Source organism: Palaemon carinicauda, chromosome 2 (genome assembly GCF_036898095.1).
Source record: "Palaemon carinicauda isolate YSFRI2023 chromosome 2, ASM3689809v2, whole genome shotgun sequence".
Classification (NCBI taxonomy): Eukaryota; Metazoa; Arthropoda; class Malacostraca; order Decapoda; family Palaemonidae; genus Palaemon; species Palaemon carinicauda.
The window spans coordinates 119545038-119570909 of record NC_090726.1 but is presented as its reverse complement, the minus strand read 5'-3'; the positions used below and the strand labels follow the sequence as shown (position 1 = coordinate 119570909).

The 25872-nt window shown below is 41.8% G+C and overlaps 1 protein-coding gene across 4 annotated transcripts in view; it reads left to right on the top strand.

Annotated features, from left to right (window-relative positions):
* Positions 1-25872, top strand: part of LOC137626633 (putative glycerol kinase 5) — a 512079-nt gene that overhangs the window by 327752 nt on the left and 158455 nt on the right. For all 4 annotated transcript variants that reach the window (XM_068357673.1, XM_068357669.1, XM_068357663.1 and 1 more), the window contains exon 6: positions 2406-2528. In XM_068357673.1, the coding sequence (XP_068213774.1) occupies positions 2406-2528 (123 nt within the window). The remainder of the gene's footprint in view (positions 1-2405; positions 2529-25872) is intronic.

Genomic DNA, 25872 nt, shown 5'->3' with positions numbered 1-25872 from the left:
TACACAGTTTGAGAAAAGAAGTCACAGGTAACTTATAAAGTGAACAACATGAAACAAAAATTGATTATGTATTGGTTAGGATAGAAGACAAGGAAAATACCATGGATTTTAAGACTATTGTAAATGAATCCATTGTAGCTCAACATAAACTGGTAGTGGCAGATTTTAGGCTGAAAGCAATAAGAGAAAGAAAAGCCCCAACCAGGAATGGGATCAAAACTTGGTAGCGGAAGGGGGAGAAGGTTAGAGAGTTCAGAAGTAAAGTGAAATGAACCTTAGAAGAGATATGTAAATGGAATGTCAGAATCACCTGAAGAGCTATGGAATGTTATGAAAGAGATTATGGTACCATGAGCATCAGAGGTGTGTGAAAGAACAGGTAGTAAGCAGCAACATGGAAAAAATGATGGTGGAATTAAGAGGTTCAAACAGCTGTGAAGGAAAAGAGTACAGTATAGCCAGAAGGGTGTTGTAAGTAGATAACAACTACCAAATAAGTATGAGATGATGGGAACACCATAGGAAGAAAATATTATCTACAGAATTGCAAGAGAGAAGAAAGGACAGGAATTATTAAGGATGAAAATGGAATACCTTAATTGAGGAAGAGAAAGTCAAAAGAAGTTGGATGGTTATCCAACTATTGAATACTGAAAGTAAGTGTAAAGAACTGGAAAATTTTCTTCTTGCAGAAGGACCAATAGCACATATCAGAGAGAGTGAAATTCAGAATGTTATGAAGAATGAAGTAAATAAAGCTGCAGGAAATTCAGGGATAACAATAGAAATAAATAAGGCAATTGTAAATCTAAGCAGTGAGTGGATGCAAACATTATTGGAAAAGATATAGGATGTAGAGGAAATGCCAAGTTGCCAAGGGACAGGGAAGATAGTCAGATAATTAGATTGTATTAACAAAAAGGAGACATTGTAGACTGTGTGAACTACAGAGGAATAAAGCTTTTGGAGCCTGTATTCAAGATACTTAAAAGAATAATAGAAGGAAGATTGAGAAGAGTTGATAGGTATGCATGAGCAGTAGTTTGAGTTTATGAAAGGAAAGAGCACAGTGGATGTTATTTTTATAGTAAGACAGGTACAAGAGAAGTGTCTAGAAGGAAACAGGAAAGTTTTCGTGTGTTTTGTTGATCTTGAAAAGACCTATGACGGTACTAAGAAGATTAGGACATGAAGAAGTAAACATTCAAGTGGGATTGTACAGTGATAAAACAGAACAATGAGTTTAACTGCTTGAGATTAATCATAACAAAGGAGGGAGGTACTGAGAAAGCAGTGAGAAAGAGAGGGAAAGAAGCATGGAAAGATTGGAGAGTAGTAAGTATACCTGCAAGACGTAACCTACAGGAACATGGAGAATTTTTCCATTGGTCGTGTGCTGGCTGCACAACAAGTGGTCTAACGCTTCATGCTCCTTGATGGACAAGTAGCAGAGGGTTGAGGGTTGAGATTACCTGGGTTAGTCTGGTGTGAATGAGTAAGAATGACTGGCTCCTTTCTTCCTTTCACCTTCCTCCTCCCCTGGGGAAAACAGCTCCGCAAGCGTCAGCACAGCTGACCTCACCTCTCTGCAAGTAAGACACATTTCCCGTGTGCCTCCCAAGTATAGTAATAATACTTTGTTATGTCCCCAATACTATTTAGAGGGAGGATATTGGGTAGGTCTTAAGAACTCTAGGTTTGCACTCGAGTTTCTACGTTAAAGACAAGCCACATTGCTAGTTGCTCACACACAAGCTTCTGTAGGCTGCTATTAGTGCATTACCTTATACCGGCACTTGATTTTAGCAAGGATAGGGTTCCTACTACTTTCGATCTCAGATCGAAGTAGAGAGAACCTCGGGTCATAGCCAAGGCCAGTTGGTGAGGACTTCCTCCCTCCTAAGAGTAAGTCCCCCATATAAATAGTGGAGTGTTTGTTTTTGCACTGGAACAAATGATAAATTTGGAAGTAATTTGTACTTTTCCTAGCATACAAACCTGGAGTTATTTATACAAATTGGCCCATTACCCTGTCCCCTGAGAAGTCCTGCCCGAGAGCAAAGTGGTTACTCAGCCAAAAGGTGTGAGTGAGCATGGTAGCCGGGCTACCCCAACCCCACCCGCTAACTTGCAGATGGGGTAGTTATCCCTTACTAAAATTATCTTGGCTGGTCTTTCAGCAGCGCCGAAAGTAATACCCCTATAAATAGCAACAGGTTTGTTTGCTAGGAAAAATACAAATTACTGTACTTCCAAATTTTACGTATTTTCAGTAAAAACCTACATTAATACAAATTTTTCTTGCTCAAAAACCTAGATTAGAATACAAGACCTTAAAATGTGTGAAAATTAATATAAAAGCTGTATATAAATTTGGAAAACATAAAATTTATTTTTATCTTCAGGTAAATCTTCGACTTAAGTGGATATTAGAAAACAACGAAACAGTGAAAGAGCATCTGTCTAAAACAAATGTCATGTTTGGCACCATTGACACATGGTTGATATATAAACTATCTGGAGGAAAGGTAAGAAAACCATGTAATGAAATTCGTTCAAACATTAGTCAAGCTTTGTACAAGAAGTTTTTATATAGATTTATCATCAGAAGCCTATTTCTTCATCAATTGCACACAAGATCTGGAAGAAGTTTGTTGACCAATTTTATCCCCAAGAAAGTATTTTTATGACATCTAATTTGCTGTGTTTTGAATATTTATGTCAATTTGGTCTTCAATAGCTGATTTAGATTTCAAAATGTTGAAAAGAAGAAGATTTTGAGTTCTGTATTACATTTCATATCACAAATCCTAGTTACCTCACTGTGCATGTCATATGAAATTTTTCATAATTCTGATTATCCTTTGCATTCAGATCTTCCAGGAGAACACCATCCACCACAGTGCTATCCATGCAATTAATTCTAAGCCTTGTTTTTTGAAAGATTCAATACAATAAAGTTTTGTAGATGTTTTGTTCCAGCTGTTACCAAATTATGGAAAGAGCTTCCTAGATCTGTTTCTGAACTGTCAAAAATCTGAAAAGTTACAGATGCTTCTCATTTCTTAATTTATTCATTTGTCCGTATTTCAGTCTCATTCTTATCTGCTTTAATAATCTTGTTATTTCTCTCACATTGTTTTACCTATATATTCTTTTTCCATACTGGGCTGCTTTCCCTAAAGGGGACTTTGGGTTTTCAAAACTAGGTTTACAACCTGGCTTGCTCTAATAGATAGGCTTAATGATAAAGGGAATTTTGAAAATAAAATTTAGAATTTTTCTACTTTTCATATTAGTTCATTCTCAAAGCTGGATAAATGTTGACATTTATTCTAATATCTAAAATTTTTCCTTTTATTTTTAGGAAAATCTCCTGATGTTCATAATGCTTCTCACTTGAAGCCTGATTTTATATTGGAGTTTACCTTGAAACTAAAAATTTCCTATTTCTTTCATTAGAATTTCGTATTTTCTTTCCTTTCGTTGTGCTTAGGCCTCTAGTACAGTATTAAGATAATCTGGAGGTTAATGGTAATAACCTTCTCTTGGGTATGCTACAACCCCCATTGTCTTTGTAGTTCTCATCAACCCTGCATTTTTGGGCTCAAGCCATGTCGTCCTGATGGAAGGATCCTTTAGGCAGCTTTCTAAGGGATATTTGGCTACAGTGATACTCCCAGAGAATTGACCATAGGTCTCCTGAATTCTAACTCCTGGCGCAAGTATCCTTAAAATTTCTCTTAAGGATATTGAATAATATCAGGGGACGTATATCTTGATACAACTACAACACATGGCAATTTTCACCCCGAATAGCGTTTTCGCTTCGAGGGGGAAGAGTGGCGAAACTGAAGGGGAGCCGTTATCAAGGTTACCCTTCCTCCCGTACTATTACAAGGGTCCAAGATGGCACTCATTCCTTTTTTGGTAGCGATTTCACACGATGTTCTCCCTGTTCATCTAGCGTTCTAGATCGTTTCTTTGGAGGATTTATCATGTATTCTCCAGCATCATCTGCCTCTGGAAAGTTGAGTATTTAATCTTTACAGTGAATAATTTTTAGCTCCTGGTTCACAGTGAAATTAGTATAATTTAATGTGTTTTATGGAGCATGGCCGGTCACCTGAGGCGCCATTTGGACACTGTCGTTCGTCATGCATGCTTTATTTAGTCAGCAGAACGACATTCCCGGTATGTAGCTTTAATGTATTTTAGCTATTTAGGCAAAATTACACTAGTGAAGATATGATCATGCATACAATTATCCTCTTCCTACATGTGTCGATCGTATACTTTAGAGTCTCGGTGATATAGGCCTAGGTAGCCGAGATCTCGCCCTGCGCTAGACTACCTAGCCTATGCGCTTTATACTTTCATACATTATCCCCGTTTACCCTCGTGTATCGTTTTATCAATTCAACAGGAGATAGTATATCTCCTAGAATTAATTATATAACTTGATACTCGTCTCCTGCGGAGATTTAATGGTAATCCCTCCTTCCCTCTGAGTGCCGCCATAGGCGACAACCCTATCTTGGTCTTGCCATAGAGTAGTACACTCCGGCTTAACTAGGCTAGTGTTTTCTGTCTCCCACCCTTACTGGTGAGTATCCCGGCTTGGGTTTTCGACAGTAACTCAGAGTATTCAGTCATTATGCCGACGGCTTACCTGCTGGGTGAGTAGTCACTTCCCTGCTGGCTTACAGTTGTTGGCATAGGAGGCTTAGCTTCCCTAGGCCGCACCTGAAGTGGTGGTATAATGCCACCACCTTTTACCCTGCAGTCTAGAAGACAAGTCTTGTTTCGGCAGACCCTAGGCTGAAGAATAGATATTCTTCTGCCGCCTAGGATGGCGCCGATATTGAAATAAATTTTCACCCTTGTTTGGAAATGGCAGCAATCTTGCCGCCTTCTCCTAACACAACATACAAGACCCTTTCCCTGCCACTCTCTGTCCTTTAGAGATAGCCTAGCCATCGCATATCTGTGGCCGTCGTTCTACATTCTCCCCGCTTGCCGGATAGATCGTAGCACCGGCCGGGCTCCTACATAGGCTTCTTGATAGCTGCTTGCTGGACTGGTGCCGCCAGGTGCTAGCCTAGCCGGCAACACGCCGGCTGAACCACAGTATATGATTATACAGTAGCCAGTATATTTGCAGTATAGATATACTGCAGACAGAAAACTATAGTATATATTATACAGTAGTGTATATTTCCAACATACCCTGTGTGTCCTTTCACAGTCTATTGTTGAGACCAATTTTATATTGAAGTGAAGTATTCCTTCAATACACTGATAAAATCATCAGTTTTTAACTTACCCCACAATATTAATACTTTTATGGAAGGGCTAGTGTTAGTATACACTAATTCTATCCCTAGAGGTTAGAACCCTTCTCTATTGAGTTTCCCTTAATAAGGAAATCCTAACATTAATATTTGGGGAGGTCACGGCAATTGGGTGGATAGGAGACACAGGTATGTGTCTTTCCTATTTCCTTTCTAGCTTATTATCCTAAGCTATAATGGTTAAGTTACCAATATATTGCATATAACCTGTTTATCAAGTGTGATAGACAACCGCATACTCATTTATATTTCCTTTCTTTACAGGACGAGCCCAAAATGAAGTGCGAGGTGATCTACTGTAACAACAAGAGTAGGAACTTTTGTGGTCACACTATGTGCAGGACTCATGCCGCCTGCACCATTACCACTGATACCTTGCGGTACTGGGACCCCCAGGACTGCAACGTCTGCTCGGCCTTGGTGGTCGAAGGTTTCAACGACCCCAAGTCAACGGAGTCGAGGGATGCAGCACGAGAAAAGCTGCGCAAGTGGGTATGAGGGTTCCAAAAGAACTCTGGGACCGTACCTGCCCAATGATAGGATGCGTAGTTTGCTGTTCCCTAAGGCGGGTAATGAAGCTGTCGTGCCCCAAACACGACCCAGACCTCCCTGCATCCAGATTGCAATCGCGGCGGACGTCAGTGAGGCGATGCAAGGCATGGACATGCACCAGGAGGAAAGGATGTCTGAAGTGTCTACGGACACTTAGAAGGATCTCCTTAGGGATGATCCCGAGGAAGAGTCTACTCTACCTCCCGAAGGAGAACAAGAAGTCGAGTCGTCGGAAGTGGGGGAGTCCCTTCCACCTGTGCCGGCACTAGAGCCGACACCATCTACGTCTTCAGCTCCTAACCCTCCATTGGACGCCATGAGCCAAGCAGTTCTGGCTCATATCACTACACTAATGGAGAATATTCGCAGCTTGGCTTATATCACTACGCTAATGGAGAATATTCGCAAACAAGGCGAAGCAAGGGAAGCGAAGCTCGAAAGAGAGGTCTGTGAAGCACGGATCACCGCCTCCCGAGGGTCATTCAAGCGACCCAGAGTTCAAAATCTGCCATCCTGCTCCGAAACTAATCCCTGGAGGTAGGCGTAGTATATGCCAATTACCAATGGCAAACTCTACATCCCAGAGAAGATGGGAGCCGTCCCCCTAGACGATATCCAGTTCTGGCCAAGCTTTACCGCTTACCCTGACTGCTTCATTCAACTAAAGCATGAGCCAGCATCAAAGGAGGAGACGGAACCGAAGGAGGTCATGGTTTTCGACTACGATAAGGCACAGGCTCTCTTGTATAGTAGCCTGAAGAAGGCGGGTTATACTAACTCGAAAGTGTCCGCATTGAGCAAGAAACACCCTACTTTTTTTGCTCCTGCTTCAAGAGCCTTCCCCTTTACGTCGAAGGTATTCCAGGCTGTTGCCAAGGCAGTAGAGGCAGGCAAACCATACCCTGCACTAGAGGAGTGTAGGCCTCTGTCGTTAGCCCTGCCCATGGATGAGAACATTCTACAGTCACCATGACCGCAGTGCCCCAAATGGTTGTTCAACCACAGATCACCTTCCAAGTGGTACCTCAACAGTTTGTTGCCCAGTCACCAGCGTTTAACCCAGGGTTTGAGAGGCAAACCACTACCTTTCATCCAAAAGGAAGAGGCTCCCGACGGGGCTCCTTAAGACATCCCTCCCGAGGCAGGGGAGGACGCGGTCAGGGTGGTAAACCCTCCGGACAGCTTAAGCAATGAGATGCTTCAGGTAGGAGGAAGGCTCCAACACTTTCAGGATCGTTGGACCTTCGATCCCTGGGCCCACAGCCTAATCAAGAATGGACTAGGATGGAAATGGAACAAGTCTCCACCATCATTTTCTCAATTCTCCCAACACTCCACCCCCTTACTAGAAGAATATACCTTAGAACTCTTGAGCAAAAAGGTTATAAGGAAAGCAAAGTCCATCAAATTCCAGGGAAAGCTGTTTTGTGTTCCCAAGAAGGACTCAGACAAACTCAGAGTCATTCTGGACTTGTCGCCACTCAACAAGTTCATCGAGAACAGCAAGTTCAGGATGTTAACCCTTCAACACATAAGGACCCTGTTACCCAAAGGGGCGTACACAGTCTCAACAGACCTGGCAGATGCTTACTGGCACCTCCCAGTCAGCCGCCCCCTCTCCTCCTACCTAGGATTCAAGTTACAGAAGAAAAAGTATGTCTTCAGAGCCATACCCTTCGGACTAAACATAGCCCCAAGGATCTTCACGAAACTTGCAGACAAAGTCGTTCAACAACTACGCCTAGAAGGTGTTCAGGTAGCATCGTACCTGGACGACTAGCTGGTGTAGGCAGCATCAAAGACTGCTTGTCTGCAAGCATCCAAGAAAGTGATCTAGTTCCTGGAACATCTGGGATTCAAGATCAACTTCAAGAAGTCTCGACTCTCTCCAGCTCAAGAGTTTCAATGGCCGGGAATCCATTGGAACTTGAAGTCACATCACCTCTCCATTCCTCCAAGGAAGAGGAGAGAGATCACGGGGTCTGTCAAGAGACTACTGAAATCTGACAGGATCTCAAGATGCCAACAGGAAGGAGTACTGGGCTCTCTCCAGTTTGCAGCAGTAACAGACCCAGTGCTAAGAGCACAGCTGAGAGATGCGTCAGGAGTCTGGAGAAGATACGCATCAAACGCTCAAAGAGATCTAAAAAGACTGATACCGACTTTACTACGATCACTTCTCAAGCCATGGTCGAAAGCCAAGAGCCTAACGAGGACCGTGCCCTTGCAACCACCTCCACCATCAGTGACCATCCACATGGATGCCTCGACGGAAGGATGGGGAGGTCACTCCCATCAAAAGAAAGCCCAAGGGAATTGGTCATCCCTGTTCAGGACCTTTCACATTAATATTCTGGAGTCCATGGCAGTCCTCTTGACGCTGAAGAAACTATCCCCTCGCAGATCAGCCCACATCAGGCTGGTCTTGGACAGCAAAGTGATAGTGAGATGTCTGAACCGACAAGGCTCGAGATCGCCCCGCATCAACCATGTGATGTTAGCCATCTTTCGTTCAGCAAAAATGAAGAGATGGCACTTATCAGCGGTTCACCTACAAGGGTTCCGCAATGTGACAGCGGACGCTCTATCCAGGCTAAAGCCGATAGAGTCAGAATGGTCCCTAGACGCAGACTCATTGTCCTTCATCTTGGAACAAGTCCCGGAACTGCAGATCGACCTCTTCACGACGAGCGACAACAAGAAACTACCTCGAAATGTAGCCCCATACGAGGACCCTCTGGCGGAGGCGACGGACACCATGTCCCTTGACTGGAACGAATGGACCCGGATTTACCTGTTCCCTCCAACCAATCTCCTGCTGAAGGTCCTTAACAAGCTGAGATCCTTCAAGGGAACGGCATCTCTAGTGGCCCCCAAGTGGCCCAAGAGCAACTGGTTCCCTCTGGGGATGGAACTGAAGCTGAGGCTGGTCCCTCTACCGAACCCAGCTCTATCTCAACTGGTTCAGAAGTCGACTGTCTTTGCTTCATCACAGAGAACCCAAAACCTTCATCTCATGATTTTCTCGCCTTAGCAGTAAAGAAAAGATTTGGGATCTCAAAAGGCAGTATAAACTTCTTAGAAGAATACAAGTCAAAGTCAACCAGAAGACAATACAAATCGTCTTGGAAAAAGTGGGTTGCTTTCGTTAAAGCAAAAAGGCCGAAAGAAATCTCAATAGACTTCTGCCTGTCCTTCTTCATCCACCTTCATGAACAAGGCCTGGCTGCCAACACGATAACTACGTGCAAGTCAGCCTTAACTAGACCTCTTCTATACGCCTTCCAGGTGGACCTGGCGAATGAAATCTTTAACAAGATCCCGAAGGCATGCGCTAGACATAGACCTGCAGCCCCTCCGAAGCCCATTTCATGGTCCCTGAACAAGGTCTTACACTATGCTTCAACCTTGAACAATGAAGATTGTTCTCTTAAGGATCTAACCCAAAAAGTTATTTTCCTGTTCGCTATAGCCTCAGGGACTAGAGTTAGTGAAATAGTAGCCCTATCAAAAGACTAGGGCCAGATTCAGTTCACAGAAGCGGGAGAACTGAATCTCTTTCCTGATCCTACCTTTCTCGCCAAGAACGAGCTACTCACCAAGAGATGGGGTCCCTGGAGAATCTGCCCTCTGAAGGAAGATGTCTCTCTATGTCCAGTAGAATGTCTAAAGGTCTATCTTCGAAGAACTTCAGACTTCAGAGGAGGACAGCTCTTCAAAGGAGAAATCTCAGGATCAAACTTATCCCTAAAACAACTGAGGGCGAAGCTCACCTACTTCATTCACAGAGCGGATCCTGACAGTACGCCCGCAGGTCATGATCCAAGAAAAATCGCTTCCTCACTGAACTTTTTTCAGTATATGGACTTTGAGCGTCTTCGCTCATACACTGGCTGGAAGTCATCCAGAGTGTTTTGCAAACATTATGCGAAGCAAGTGCAGGAACTTAAACGTTATGTGGTGGCGGCAGGTAGTGTAGTAAAACCTGTCATCTAGTGCTGCGATGAACAGTGAATTGGATGGGACTCTCAATTCGGGTGAAAAGGTGTTGACACCTTCTAGTGCAATATCCTTTTATGTGAGTGTCACCCTGGTGACACTAGGACTGTTCAAATTTTCAGGTGCAGAATTATACAAATGACATGTGTGCCATGTGTACATTGTACACAGTGTTGATAGTATCCAACATTTACAGAAAAGTTATATTGATAAAATTTTTCAATTTTATGAGTGGCACTAACCCTTTTCTTCCTTTTCAGGTATAAAAACTTTGACTGTATATGTTGAATGTATAATTCTCTTTTATGTTTTTTACCCTTGTTATCCCATTTACTCATTTAACCTAAATAAATGAATAAAAAGAGTGTAATTGCGTCTTATTTTGCCCCGCAAGTAGCAAAAATAAAACATAGCCAGAGTTCTTTTATTTATTTCCCTAAGTAAAACTTATAATTATTGTACTGATAGAAACAAATAGATCTAGTTGATACTTATATTTGTTCCTAATCGTATGCAAACCTTGAGCCTTTTTTACTGTCTAGGAAGACACTTCCCTGCAGGGGGCAGGAAGCCCTAACATTGTTCCATGATTAGTGGTAATGACGTATAACCGTGACGTCATATTTCTCAATGGTCTAGATGACCATATAAAATTGTCCCAAGGTTGAGGCACTTATACAAATCCACAGATACAGTACTTTCAAGTAATTCTCTGGTAAACTTCCATCAGGACGACATGGCTTGAGCCCAAAAAACGGATTTTGAAGCGAAGCAATATAATAGTACGGGAGGAAGGGTAACCTTGATAACGGCTCCCCTTCAGTTTCGCCACTCTTCCTCCTCGAAGCGAAAACGCTATTCGGGGTGAAGATTGCCATGTGTCGTAACAAGATATACGTCCCCTGACATTATGCGATATCCTTAAGAGAAATTTTAAGGCTACTCGCACCAGGAGTTAGAATTCTGGAGACCTATGGTCAATTCACTGGGAGTATCACTATAGCCAAATATCCCTTAGAAAGCTGCCTAAAGGAACCTTCCATCAGGACGACATGGCCATCTCACCCAAAAATAGATTCAAAATCCGTTTTGTCAATATTATTAATGTATACACCGTCCAGATTGAATATTTTGATGTGATTTAAGTTACTAGCGATAATAAGAGATATCTTCTGAATTGTTCGTAATTTCTGTGAGAGTTAATCAATTCAAGGGATTTATTGCTGAGAGATCATTATTCTTATTTTCTTTGTGTTTGTGCTGTAATATTGTGGTTTAGATAATTGTTGTGAAAAATGTGATTACTTACTGTTCCTCTTTTAAAAAAAAAAGTATTTTGAAATGGTGGCTGGTCATGTATAGAATTTCAAACTTGAAAGGAAATTAATGTTTAGTTCAGGGGGAAATCCAGAGAAGACTAGGGCAGTTTATTATAGCGTGGAGGAGGATGCTAATACCTTTCTAGCTATTTACAAGCTGTCAAGGTTTGAAAGTAATGAGTTTCATAAAAATTTTTCCTCCTTTGATTTGTTTTTTAAATCTAATACGATCAGTAAGTCTTCTGGTAAAGGTAAGGATTTTAGCCCTGTTTTGAACTTCTAGTTTTCCAAGTGCTTCTATTTAGTCGGTGGGCTCCAAGGGGTTCACATGCATCCCCCCCTCCAAAAACTATACTTAATGGGTATTTTCTGGTAGCCCTGGGTCCTGGCAATAAAATAAAGGATGTTAACAGGAAATATTCTCAATCCCACTATAACCCAGACACCGTTTCTTAGCCCCTTCCAGACGACGCACCAAATCTGAGCTTTCGAGATAGGGAACTTTCAAGCTCCATAACCTTAGTTTGGATTGACCAATTTAAATAAATTTGATATATTCTTGTAGGTTTGTGATTGTTCTACCATAAAATGATATTGTGAATGATCAGGTATGTAATCAGTGACGTCACTAGAGGTCAAAAGGTCAAATATTACTGATTATGAAAAAAATGCATTTACCAAGACTGAATTGATGCTAAACATCACAGAAATGTTGTGAGACTTGATTTTCAGATATTTCACATCCAATATGATGTTAACAGAAAATATTATCATTCCTATTTCACCCCAGAAACCACTTTAACCTCTTATGGACAACACGTCATATATGGATTCTGGGGTAGAGGAAATTTAAAGTGCTATAACTTTGCTATGGATGGTCTGATTTTGATAAACTTGATATATTCTTGTAAGTTTATGATTGCTATAGACCTTAAAATGATCCTAACCTCTTAATTATATAATTAGTGACATCACTGGGGATCAAAGGTCACATAGTGATAATATATGTAAAGTTCCTGTAGCTCAACTTCTGAAATGACCTACACCCCTTAATTCCCGCATTAACCCCCAAAGCACACCCATGAAGGTTTCTTACAACTTATACAATGGTACCACAATGGCTTTAATATGAACTCAGCCCCAAACTAGACCTTCTTCAAACCAGGTATGATTCAAAATTGCAAGCATTATATTTCTCATTTGTGGCGACCCTATCCTGTCTGATCATATTGCCCATAACCATTGTGTCGGTTGTGAACTAAATGGATATTCACCAGATGCCATCTTGTTCAAATTGTCTTTAGCTTAAAGATCATCATCACCATCAGAATCATCATCACTATTGTCTGTGTCATTTGATATTTCCTCTAAATTGTCAAAGTCATCGTCGTCTTTGCTTTCAACATCAGATTGACTCTCAAGTCCATCAAGAAAATCAGCAAGCTGAACTGGCATGATATCACCACTTTTCCATTTTGGTTTCAGTTTACCATTTTCACCATGGGTCCAACCATGCCCATTAACTGGACTGGGTATATCAGGTTTAGCAATATGAGCCCTTTTCCAAATGCCAACCTGGTAATTGACTCTATTCAGATGTTCTTTCTAAGTATCGGTGCAAGGTGGAAGTGCAATTCAGTCGAAACTTTTTGTCATATCAAGTTTTCCATCATTCCCACCACACATTGACTCTAAGAGAAAGAATCTGAGTTCGTTCACCTTCTTAATCCTCGGCATCCCATAGAGAGCACAAGTGAATTCCTCAATGGAACTCAGAATGTCTTCATCGACTTTCCATGATTCTCCCAACCCCATGAACGACTGCCTAAAGTGTTAATTTTTTTCAAGAAGTTTCACTGCCTTCACCTTTCCTTTGCCTTTGAAAGCCCTGTGCTATCGCACCCAGTGAATGCATGAAGGCCAAGAAGGGCATTGCAAAGAGGTGCTGTCAGAGAATCCGCTGCTTTACTGATGTCGATACATTGTCTTTTGTTTCCCTTTCCTGTCTCAAAGAGGATTTCCAGTCCACTTAGCTGATGGGCATAAAATAGTAGAATGAAGAATATATCTGAATCTGGACTTCTCACTTTGACAAACTCAAACCCCTTGGTCAGGGTGTAAAAACAGTACAATATCACCCTAGAGTCTGTTTCTTCTTGAGTTGACAGCAGGGAGACTATTTCTTCACACACTGTGGAGTCCCTATCGGACAGAAGGTGATAGCCACGACCCTCACAAATCAGTGTTACTTCATGGCCCTCAAGAGTCTTTGAGAAAGATTTGCCACCCCATGTAGATAAGACCTGTACCAGCTGCTCCTTGTTTTCGTCATTTGTTAAGAAGTTCTTCCAGTCCTTTGGACGTTTTGTATTCCTCCACCAACAATGAGCTTATCACCACAGCCTCTCCGTGTCCGCTCAACACCTTTCACTGTAGTCTTTATACATGTCGGTTGTAAATACTACAGGAGACTTATTTAGTGCCATTTTCAAGATCATCTTTGAGATTCCTTCAAAGTTTTTTCGGGATATCCTTTAGATAATGAAATGTGGCATTTCCATCCTCAATGACTAGGCACTTTTCAGGATTTTTGGGTAGGAAACCCTCATCCATATCCTTGACAATATGGTGGAGGCCTTTAGACTTGTCGGTCTTGGCTAGGAAATCATAGGGAAGCCCAATGCTGTAAGGCACAGGAATGAGAGGGTAGGTCAGAAGTCTTTTTAGGTCCAATTTATCAAGTAATTAGTGTGACCGGACTAGCAGCTGAAAGGACACATTCCCTGCTGCTTATACACAATTGTCTTATTTGCAGATGTTTTGACTTTCACCGACTTACTCATATCTGACATAGTTTTCAGATTTAAGCGCTTCATTTGTTTCAAAGAAGTTTTCACCAACTGCCAGCCTGTTTGCAATGAAATCCTCCTTAGACAATCTGCCTGCTGATTCTGCCCTGAGAATATCATGTTCCACTGCTGTTGATGCTGGGGCTCCTACAGATATGCAATATACTTTGTCTCTGTTTACCATGGTGAATGGATTGTTGAAGTTGCAGATGGCTTCAACTGTCCTTGAGGCTTACCTCTCACTTCTGAGTTTTTCTGCACTATGGACATCTCGGGGCCGATTGCCTGTGTATTGGTCTTCTCCCATATCTGCCAGTTTGAATGTAGCCTGTAGGAACTTTGCTCGCTGACTGGAGGATCGCACCCACCACCGACTTGCACTATAATTGGTGTTTAAGCCAGTAAGCCCTGCACCAGCTGAGGATCCACACCCACATTTAGACTTGGAATGTTTCATGATTGTTTCTTCTATCGTTTTGTTCACTGCACAGCGATTGCCTTGTATGAAGGACCTTGCCACACTAAAGGCCCCTCTCCTAAGTAGTTCATTAGCACCAGGATGAGTGGTCTCAATGTTGATCACAAACATTGAAAAATATGTCAAATATCGAGCATATTTTTGCCCTCTGACACTAAAGAATAGATCTGGTATCAGACTCAGACATCGTGAGTATGCAGCAAAGTCATTTGTTTTGATGGCTTGCTATAAGTCCAGTGTTAGCCAGATGTGATCTGCATACGACATCCAAAGGGTGGATGTTTTGCCAAGCTCTCCATTGCGTACATCATCATGAAATACCAAGTATGCCTCTATGAAAGAGGCTATGTGGACATCATCTAAAACAGCCTTTTCATTCTCTGTGTTGGGGGATTGCATGAGGGCATCAAATCGATCTCGTGATTCCTTTGGCATGTCAAGTAAGGACATCGCCTTCCTCTCATGAAACTGTTCCAATAATAAGCGTTCTAGTGCCTCCACCATCACTTTGTGGCAATGTATCACCCTGGCATAATTTTTGCCCGACAACACCACTGAGAGACCCCGAAGAGATCAGGCCCGCTTCCAATAGCACATCAGACAGTCTAGTGCCTTCCTTTACCCCAAAATCCACATTTGACGTGTTGTCCATAAAAGGTTAAAAGTGGTTTCTGGGGTGAAATAGGAATGACAATATTTTCTGTTAACATCATATTGGATGTGAAATACCTGAAAATCAAGTCTCACAACATTTCTGTGATGTTTAGCATCAATTCAGTCTTGGTAAATGCATTTTTTTCATAACTGGTAATATTTGACCTTTTGACCTCTAGTGACGTCACTGATTACATACCTGATCATTCACAATATCATTTTATGGTAGAGCAATCACAAACCTACAAGAATATATCAAATTTATTTAAATTGGTCAATCCAAATTAAAGTTATGGAGCTTGAAAGTTCCCTATCTTGAAAGCTCAGATTTGGCGCGTCGTTCGGAAGGGGTTAAAAACGGTGTCTGGGACATAGTAGGAATGAGAATATTTCCTGTTAACATCCTTTATCTTATTACCAGGACCCAGGGCTACCAGAAAATACCCATTAAGTATAGTTTTTTTGGGGATGCATGTGGACCCCTTGTAGCCCACCGACTAATTACACCACTCAGTAGGGGTTCTGATGATGCACAGTGCTGATGGAGTTAATCGCCTCTATATGAGCCTCACACTCTTGAGCCAAAGAGGTGTACAAAATTAGCCAATCGTCCAGGTACAATTGAATCTGATGGCCAGAAACCTGAGAAATGTTAAGACTGGAGACATCACATGGTGAATACTTGAAGGGCAGTCCAGAGTCTGAACTACAGTTACTTTGAATTGTTATAATTTTGAGCCATCGATAAGCTTAAAAGAGTTCATTTGATTTGGGATGACTTGGAAAGTAGCACCTGTCACTTTTATCTAAAACATCCAATCCCCCTTCCTTACTGCCCCCAGTATTGTAGGAGCTTCCAAAAACATCTGGTGAAAACTGTATACCTGTCTCGAATCTTGCCATCTGGGACTTGTCCCCACCCCACAATGCCTTGGGTATAAATGTCTGGTATTGATGCCATTCATCTGTCATTTTACATATTTAGCATTCATAGTCTCACTTTTTCAAAGAACACAAAAATTGCAGAACAGAAGTAGCAGATACGCTGATAACTTCTATTATAATAAACACAAATGGCTATCAAAGGAAAATAAGCATTTCGTGGCTGGTATTGCTAAACTATTTGCATATATGTGTTATTGTTAAAAGATACTGTAGTCAGTGATAGCATTCATTGTATCCTTTGTTGACCTTCCCAATACGAGATTTTGCCCCCGTATTTGCATCCGTCTAATTTCTTTACTTTTAAATTAATCAGATTCATACTCATTGTTTTTGAAAGAAAAACTTTAATCAAGCTCTATAAGTCTACACATATCTTCAGACAACCAGAGCTTGAAAAAGGTCTCACAAGCCGGAATGGTTTCAAGTAATACGTTATTCCTACTCATAATAAACTACCAAAGATCAATAACTGAAGAGAACTAAAAAAATTTCATATTAGGATGCCTTACCTATGCTTTATACTTCCTCATAGAAGTTATCCTTTTGTGGCTGCATTAATCAAAGACTCATTTTGGCTGTCGAGGTACTCGTATCTATGTTAACACTGCTTGGGAAAATTCAAGATGTGCTAGGGGCTGAGTCTACGCTATGCTAAATTCCCCTCCCATCTGAAACCTGATGCAATTATTTTTCGGCTCCAGCCAAAAATTAAATCTTACTACTGTACAGACTATTTAACCTAATTCCATGGGAACCTCACAATAAGTCACATCAACAGTAAAGATATAAAGAGGTTGCTCATAAGCACTTACTACAGAGGGCAGAGGGAGATTAGTATCCAAACGACCATCCTGGTCTTTTATCTCTGATTCTGTTGTCCGTATAGAGCTGACTGTATCACAGAAAGGTGAAAGCTTCACAATAGTAGGATTTGAAGTAATTCAAGATCGTGAGGCTCGTAATGAGACTACCGACTCTTTGGTGCACTGTGTACCATCAGAACAATTACTAACTGATGCACTAGAACTGCAAGGTAAAACCTGAGGAGTTAGCTTAGGGTTCAGAACAGGATTAGTTAGGCTAGAATCACTTCCTTTGCCTAAAGGCATGCTAACCATTTTTGTTTAAACATAACAAAGTGATTAAAAATCTGTAGAGCTTAATATTACCAACCCCAGATATCCAAGTATTAGCATAAATGGCATTATAATTACCATCCCCACTCCAGTCCTCTAGCCTGGTCTTCTCTGGATTAGTCCCTGAACTTAAAGTTAGTTTATTTATTTTTTTCATTTTTTAGTCTTTCAAACACAAGTTGTCAGCCTCGATCCATAATGGTGCTTGAGGGGGACTGGTAAGTACCCATATTCAATACAACAATTACTCAAATCACACTGCTCTCTTGACGTGTGATACAAAAAGAATGCAGAGCTTTATCAATAAATCCCTGGAACAATCTGCACACGAATGCACAGCGAATCCAGTAGAAGCCTTTCCTTACTAAATTGCAGATAAATAACCTATTAAAGAACAAAACCCTCCGGATTAGTTGATGGGAGAAGTACAAGAGGAAGGCCAAGGTTTGGGTGGATGGATGGAGTGAAGAAAGCTCTGGGTGATAGGAGGATAGATGTGAGAGAGGCAAGAGAGCATGCTAGAAATAGGAATGAATGGTGAGCGATTGTGACGCAGTTCCGGTAGGCCCTGCTGCTTCCTCCAGGGCCTTAGATGACCGCGGAGGTAGCAGCAGTAGGGGATTCAGCATTATGAAGCTTCATCTATGGTGGATAACGGGGGAGAGTGGGCTGTGGCACCCTAGCAGTACCAGCTGAACTCGGTTGAGTCCCTTGTCAGGCTGGGAGGAACGTAGAGAGTAGAGGTCCCCTTTTTGGTTTTTTTTCATAGTTGATGTCGGCTACCCCCCAAAATTAGGGGAAGTGCCTTGTTATATGTATGTATGAATGTACCAGTCTTAAAACCACAAAAGACAAAAAATTGAAAAAGCAACTTTGTGATGAATTACCAAAGTACTCTTATTTAATACTATTTATTGCCATATAATTTCAATACTCCACTACAGGGGCAATGCTATTACAGTGAAATAAAATGGGGAATTTTCATATGTTAAAGTAGAAGCCAACATTTAACCAGCTTTGAGAAAGAAGAAATATAAATGCCTGAGGTTAAGGAGGTTGATTAATAGAAATAGTATTTATATTGTTAACGATATTAATGGAAATAGTATTTATATCATTTTAGGCATTGTACAGAGGACAGAGTTAATGTCGAGGTGAATTATAGTATGCAGAGGGATATATGAAGATATGGAAAAATAAGCTAACACACAAAATTGTCTTATACCATTTTAAGTAATAAAATTGAATCGACATTTTTTATTACAAAAGGGTTACAGAATCAAGCGACACACACACACACACACACACAAACACACACACACACATATATATATATATATATACATATATATATATATATATATATATATATATATGTATATATATATATATATATATATATATATATATATATATATATATATATATATATATATATATATAAAGATTTTGACATAGGAAAAATCTATTTTTGGGTGAGGTAGCCATGTCGTCCTGATGGAAGTTTCTCAATGGCAGCATCTACTTAAGATATTTCTGCGAGTGATGTACCAAAGAAATTTTACTTTAGAGGTTATCACGGAGTTCTAACCTCCGGAGCGAATATCCCGAGAGATATCGTGTATAAATCAGGGACATGTCAATATCAAGCCATGGTTATCCTTCCCCGAATAGAGTTAACCTTGTCTCGAAGTATAAGGGATAGGGTAGGATACATGAGCGAGAGAGCCATTACAACTCCCTATCCCAATGTGCTACAACGAACATGTTTCCTGTTGAACCATTCCAAGATCAGCCATCTCATGACGCGAGGCACACACTGAGAATTGTGAGGGGATTAAAAGTAATGGGCGGGCCATCAAGACGACATGACTATCTCACCCAAAAATAGAGTTTTCCTATGTCAAAATATATGTTTTGTGTCCGAGCCACATCGTCCTGATGGAAGTATACCAGAGAATTATTATTCTCAGTTGTGGCCAGAAGAGTTTTAACCCTTTAAACCCCATAGATATAAGCATACTTCCTTTAGCATTGGTCACTAAGATACCAAACTATGAGAGTAAGCAAAATTTTTGTAAAAAGTAGGAGCAAAGGAAACCAATAGCATAGTCCCACTCACTGTGAAGAACTTTGTCTCCAGTAGATGAAAAGACCGAAGTGTATAAAAGGAGGGTTAACAATAGAGGTACAGTGTTTTTAATTTGTACAGTAGGTCTAATGAAAGGAAATGCAAAAAGGAACAGTAGTCTTTTATTGTTTCCAAAAATTCATACATGTAACAGTAGCAATGCAACATTATATACAGTAGACATATATACAGAAAACCGAAGTTTTCAGACCCCAAAAATTATGTAACAGACTAGTGTAATAGTAACACTCATAACATAAAAGGAAAATATCACCTTTGACTCTACAATATCAAATAGTACACTGAAAAGTAGAACATTAGTCCCTTAGCACAATGTAGACTGAGAAGTCCCAACTATACAGTCCGTAAGAGTCCATGCACAACACTTAAGAAGCTGGTTTGATGAAACTTCCAGCGGCCTCTACGAAGTGTCTAATCTCTAACAACTGACGTAAGTATTGTTTGAAGAACACTCTTGAAGATTTCCATCCTGTGTAAGCCTGCAAAAGTCATAGATTGGAAAAATTTAAGGAAGAGGCAACGGTTTTAGGGTCATGACCTGATAAAATAGATGACTTTGGACCTTAGCTGTTTCAGAGAAAGATTAGATCCTGTCGTCTCCCCTTTAAAAAGTTGACCGCCTTTAAAGGCACAGCTCTTTAAAAGGTAGGCCTTGATGCACTCCATGGGGTACAGATAAGGGTCCTCCTGTTGTGGAACAATCTTCCAGAGCCCCCAGCGTTTCGTGGGAAGTTCATTTTTCACCAAGAATGTAGGATCTGGGTAAAGATTTACCTCCCCCGATTCCGAGAATTCAGTGTGGCTATCATCCCATGGAAGGGCCACAATCTCACTGACTCTAGCACCAGAAGCCATAGCAAGCAAAAAGATAGACTTTTAATTAAGATCCCTCAGAGAAGTAGAGGCGCTATCTAATTAAGATCCCTCAGAAGTAGAGGCGTTATCTATCGAAGAGGCAAAGTGGAGGACTTTATCCAACGACCATGAAATAGCCTTGGGAGGAGCATTAGGTGTCAGTTTAGCACACACCTTTGGGATTTGGGATCTTATTCAACAGCTCTCTATTGAGTTCAACATCAAAAGCATAAGCAATTGGTCTAATTAGTGCCGACTTACATGAGGCAATAGTTGTAGAGGCCAGACCTTGATCATGCAATGAAATAAAGAAAAAAATACAGAAGTCCATGGAAATAGAAGAAATTGTCGTTTCATGGTGTTGGACTTGTATTCTTCTATGAAATCATTTCTCTCCTTTGCAACGCCGAACTTTATTTGAGCTGCGAGGGTGAGAAAATCATGCGCTGAATGGTTTTTGTTATCCAATAGGAAGCGAAGAAAGTTTTCTGTTGAATATCTTAGGACAGCACTGGAGATGGTAGAAAGACCTGGAGAGATTTGAGTTCCAGAAAAAGAGTGTACCAATTGCTCTTGGGCCACAGCGTAGCCACTAGAACTGCTGTCCCTTTGAAAGTTCGTAGTTTGTTCAAGACTTTCGTCAGGAGATTGAATGGTGGAAATAAGTAGATGTGAGACCTCTGGTTCCAATCCAGAGACATCACATCCATTCCTGTCGCTTCCGGATCTAAGTTTGGCGCTACATACCGTGGAAGCTTCTTGATGAAGCTCGTCGCAAAGAGATCGATTTGCATTTCTGGGACTTGCTCTAGAAGGAAACAGAATAATTTTGCATCCAGAGACCATTCGGTTTCCAGAGGTTTGGTTCCTGACAGGGCGTCTGCCTTCACATTGCGAATCCCTTCGAGGTGAACTGCTGAAAGATGCCAATTCCTCTGCTTTTCTAAAGTGAGGATGGCTAGGATCACATGGTTGTTCTGAGGAGATCTGTAGCCCTGTCTGTTGACGCAGTGGACTATCGTCCTATTGTCGATGACTAATTTTATGTGTGATTTGCCCTTTGGGTTCAGTCTTTTCAGACTCAGAAACACTGCCATAGCTTCCAGAATATTGATGCAAAATTTCTGAACTGTGGTTGACCACCGACCTTGTGGGGAGTGTCCATGTGAATAATCATGTAAGGAGGAGGATACGTCAGAGTGATGTTTGTCGATAAACTCTTGGCAGTGGACCACAGCTTGAGCTGCTTTCGCAGTAAGACTGGTGTTTTGTGGTGAACATCTCTCCAAGCATTTGGTGCCTTTCTCCTCTAGACTCTTTTGGTATCCTTGAGTCTTGCTTTTAAGATTGGGTCCGTCACGGTAGCGAACTGCAGTGAACCCATGACTTTCCTTTTGTGGCATGGTGAGTACTTTTGAACGAAGTAGGCACCTGACAGGGTTTGCGATTTCCTTTCTCTTGCCTTGCGGTAGAGAGAGGATGTGTAACTTAAGATTCCAATGAAGTCCTAGTCACTAGATTTCCTGAGCTGAGGTTTTGAGGTTGATTTGAAAGCCCAGAGACTAGGAATTTCATGATTTCTTGGGCTATCAGAAGACATTCCGACTTCATTGCAGCCCAGACTAGCCAGTCGTCCAGGTACATCATCACCTGGAGGCCTCTGTTCCATAATTGTTGGACAATGGCCTTGACTAGCTTTGTGAAAAAATACGCAGCTATATTGAGCCCGAAGGGCATAGCTCTGAATACATAGGCCTTTCTTGCCAGTCTGAAATCATGGTAGGAGGAGAAGCGCCAACCTATCGGAAGATGCCAATAGGGATCTATAAGATCTATGGAGGTGGTTTAGGCCCCCTGGGGTATTAGGGTCCATATTTGTGAGATAGTCAGCATCTGGAAGTTGTCGTTTAGAATTAATTTGTTTAGTGGGGACAAGTCCAGAATAGTTCAAATAGTGTTTGAATCTTTCTTGGGTATGTAGAATAGCTGCCCTTGAAAGTTCATGGATTTTGTGCAACGGATGACTTCCTTCCGGAGAAGATTCTGTACATAATCCTCCAGAAATGGGGTTGTGGGTTGGAAGAACCTCTTGAACTAGTGTAGTTTCTGTCTCCATTTCCAGCCTAGTCCTTTTGAGACTATGCTGTGATCCCAAAGATCAAACTCCCATCGATCCCTGAACAGGTGAAGTCGTCCTCCTACCGGGAGCTCCTCTTTGTTTGGTGTGAATGACCTGCGTCTTTAACCGCCTTGCCTCTACTGCCTTGGCCCTTAGATTGGCCATCTTTTCCAGACCTTCCCCTGCTACTGGTACCTTTCTTTTGAGCTCTGGCAGGGTGGAACTTTGTGGTGGTTCTCTCATACACCAGGTTGAATGCTGGAGACTGTGATACATACTGTTGGGGAACTGTGTGTACAGTCTGAGGGATGGCGGCGACTGAGGCTGTTGCGACTGGAAAGGATTTCCTTCCCTTGAAGTAGAATAGCCGCCCTTGAAAGTTCATGGATTTTGTGTAACAGATCCCTCCCTTCCGGAGAAGATCTTGTACATAATCCTCGAAAAGTGGGGTTGTTGGTTGGAAGAACCTCTTGAACTAGGGTAGTTTCTGTTTCCATTTCCAGCATAGTCCTTTTGAGATTATGCTGTGAGCCTAGGGATCGAAATCCCATCGATTCCTGAACAGGTGAAGTCGTTCCCCTACCGGGGGCTCCTCATTGTTGGTGTGAATGACCAGCGTCTTTAACCACCTTGTGTCCACTGCCTCGGCCTCTAGATTGACCATCTTTTCCAGACCTTTTCCTGCTGCTGGTGCCTTACTTTTGAGCTCTGGCAGGATGGAACGTGGTGGTGGCTCTTTCATACACCGGGTTGAAGGCTGTAGACTGTGATACATACTGCAGTCTGAGGGATGGCGGCGACCGAGGGCGTTGCGACTGGAAAAGGATTTCCTTCCCTTAAAGCGTCGTCTGGGCTTCTTGCCCTTCAGTTGAGGTCTTTCACTGGGGGTAAATTTCCGTTTAGATGACATACCCCGCTTGTCTATAAGGCTCTCATTCTCTTGAGCCACTTTGTCCATGACTTCCTTAACCAATTTCTTGGGGAAGAGGTTTTTCCCCTAAAATATTGGAGTCGATCAGCATTCTAGGTTCATGCCTAATCGTAACAGTGGCTACGACGTGTTCTCTACATGCTCTTCTGGCTAGGAAGAAAGCATGGAGATCTTTATGAAACATGGTTAAGTGAATTTTCGTCAAGACAGGGAAGAGATCAGATTTGGAATAATTTCCAATAAGTATCTCTAGATAAGATTGGAAGGATAAAGATGCAGATAGCCTCTCTTTAGCTTCTAATTCATCCCTTAAAAGAGATTCGGGAATTCTAGGTAGTTTCTCATTAAAAAGCTTTCCTTCGATGTCTTTATCTAGTTTTCCACCAGTAAAGGTATGTTGGACGTCCTCCCAACTGTCTGAATCATGAAGAAGGGTTAGGGAGACAGGTTTGCACTCCTCTAGCACTGGGAATGGTCTACTCTCCTCTACTGCTTTTTTTACAGCCTCTAAGCTTTAAGAGACGAAAGGGAAGACAGTATCCTTGGGGGCTGCAAAAGTGGCCTGCTTCCTGACAAATGCAGAAAGTTGGGTATTAGTTAATTCGGCCATCATCAGCTCCTTAACCAAAAAAGACTGAGCCGTGCCATGGTCTATGATGATTGTTTCCTTAGGGATCGTATCATCCCTAATGGACGCTTCTGAGTTAAGCCTTACATAGTAGTAAGGATAACTATTGACTAATGGGAAGAATTCCAAGTCCGAGACTGGCTTGGAACCCAAACCCTCTCCGATGTGGAGGTACCCTTCACTTAAGGCCATATGATCAGCATAATGCCAAAGGTTCTTAACTGTTCATTTTGTTAGGCTCAAAACTGGGGTAACCTTAGAAGCAGGTGCCTTTCTAACACTTCTATCCTCGCCATGAGGTCCGCTTGACAACGTTCATGTTTGGTGGTTAAGTTTTCCATGAAAACTTTCATGGACGCCACAAATTCTAAGTTACTAGGAAATGAAGGTTTTTTTTCTATCGTAGGAACAGGTGTAGAAGTAGAAGCTGGTGCCTGAGCAGCAGAGATTGGGGATCAAGCTAAAGAATCACTGGAAACTGTACTCACCCAAGGTACATCCAATGACCCCTTGGAAGCTTCCGTAGTCAGCAGGATCCTCTCCCTCTCTAACGACACAGAAGAAGCTGTTGACATGTTGTCGGCATCCAGGCTCATGACTTGCAGAGCGTTACGAACTTCATCATACGGGGGAAATTAAACCGTGGGTAAATGGTGACCAAAAACAGCGGTCGGTCACCTTGGCCATGGGAAAAAGGAGGTCCTTCAGTTCCATAGGAAGAAGGTAAGGAGCACCTTGTTGATAGCTTTTCTGGAAGCCTCTGACCCAATGATGGATCGTCTTCTGACTCCGTTCTTGCACGCCCAAGGAGACAACAGTGGCGTGAAAGCCAGTGGGAAGGAGGTCCTTGCAAACCTTGCAATTAGTAGGTTCCCAGAGTGTAACTGATCCTCTGGAAACATGACAGTCCGCATGTTTCCGGTAGGTTTTGTGGCCACACAGCAACTTGACTCGCCTGGTACAGGTGACTATTGAACACACCATTTCATCAGCAACCTGTAAAGAAGAAAAAATTTTGATGAATACACATCATTGGAAATATTTTTTCTTAGGATTAATTCTGTATAAGAAATTTTATTCACAGGATAATGTGTAAGATTAATCCTAACATAATTAAACCTACCAGCTAAAGATTATAAGATAATAAGATTCATGCCAAACAGCTCAAAAATCATTGAAGATTTATGAAACAAACTATCAGTGACAGTACTAGCAGGAATATGGTGGAAAGGCTCACATCAAAGGAACACCAGGACCTCCAGAGTCGGTCTATTGGACAGCCTAAGAGGGCAAGTTCACTTACTATATTGCCTAAGCCAGCAAGAACTGGCCCCAAAGCGGTAATAGCTGGGTTAAGGCAGCAACTATTTCTAGAAGCCAAGATAAAAACTGACCTTTCAATTCCCTAGGCATGTTGGCACAAAGCAGCGGGAAGAGAGTGGACTATCCCATAGAGAGGGTCCACACTCGGGGGGAGAGGGACAGGAAAGAAAGGCAGTTAATAAGGGAACCTGCCAAGACCTGATCATTATCATTAACTTATGAGAAGAGGGGGTTAGGCCGTAAGATTATGAGAGCTGTACAAGACGGTCAGGATGCTAAGAATTGGAAATTAAAAAGGAGTCCTGACAACCAAGCAGGATCCAATCGACCTACGTCAGAGGACAATATTACCCAGATATGGAAGAGGATAGGAAAAGGCAAATGATCAGTTTAAGGCTGCACCTGAGGGGGCAGAGAGAATGTCCCATAGCCAGCACACAACCAGTGCTAGAAGGACTTGAGCTGACAAGACCGGAAGCAGAGACAGAAGGCGACACCTCTGCCAAGATAGGGTAACCAGGCAAGGGACTCAAGACTCCGCAGCAAGAGGAACTTAGCATAGAATGATAAGTTAGAGA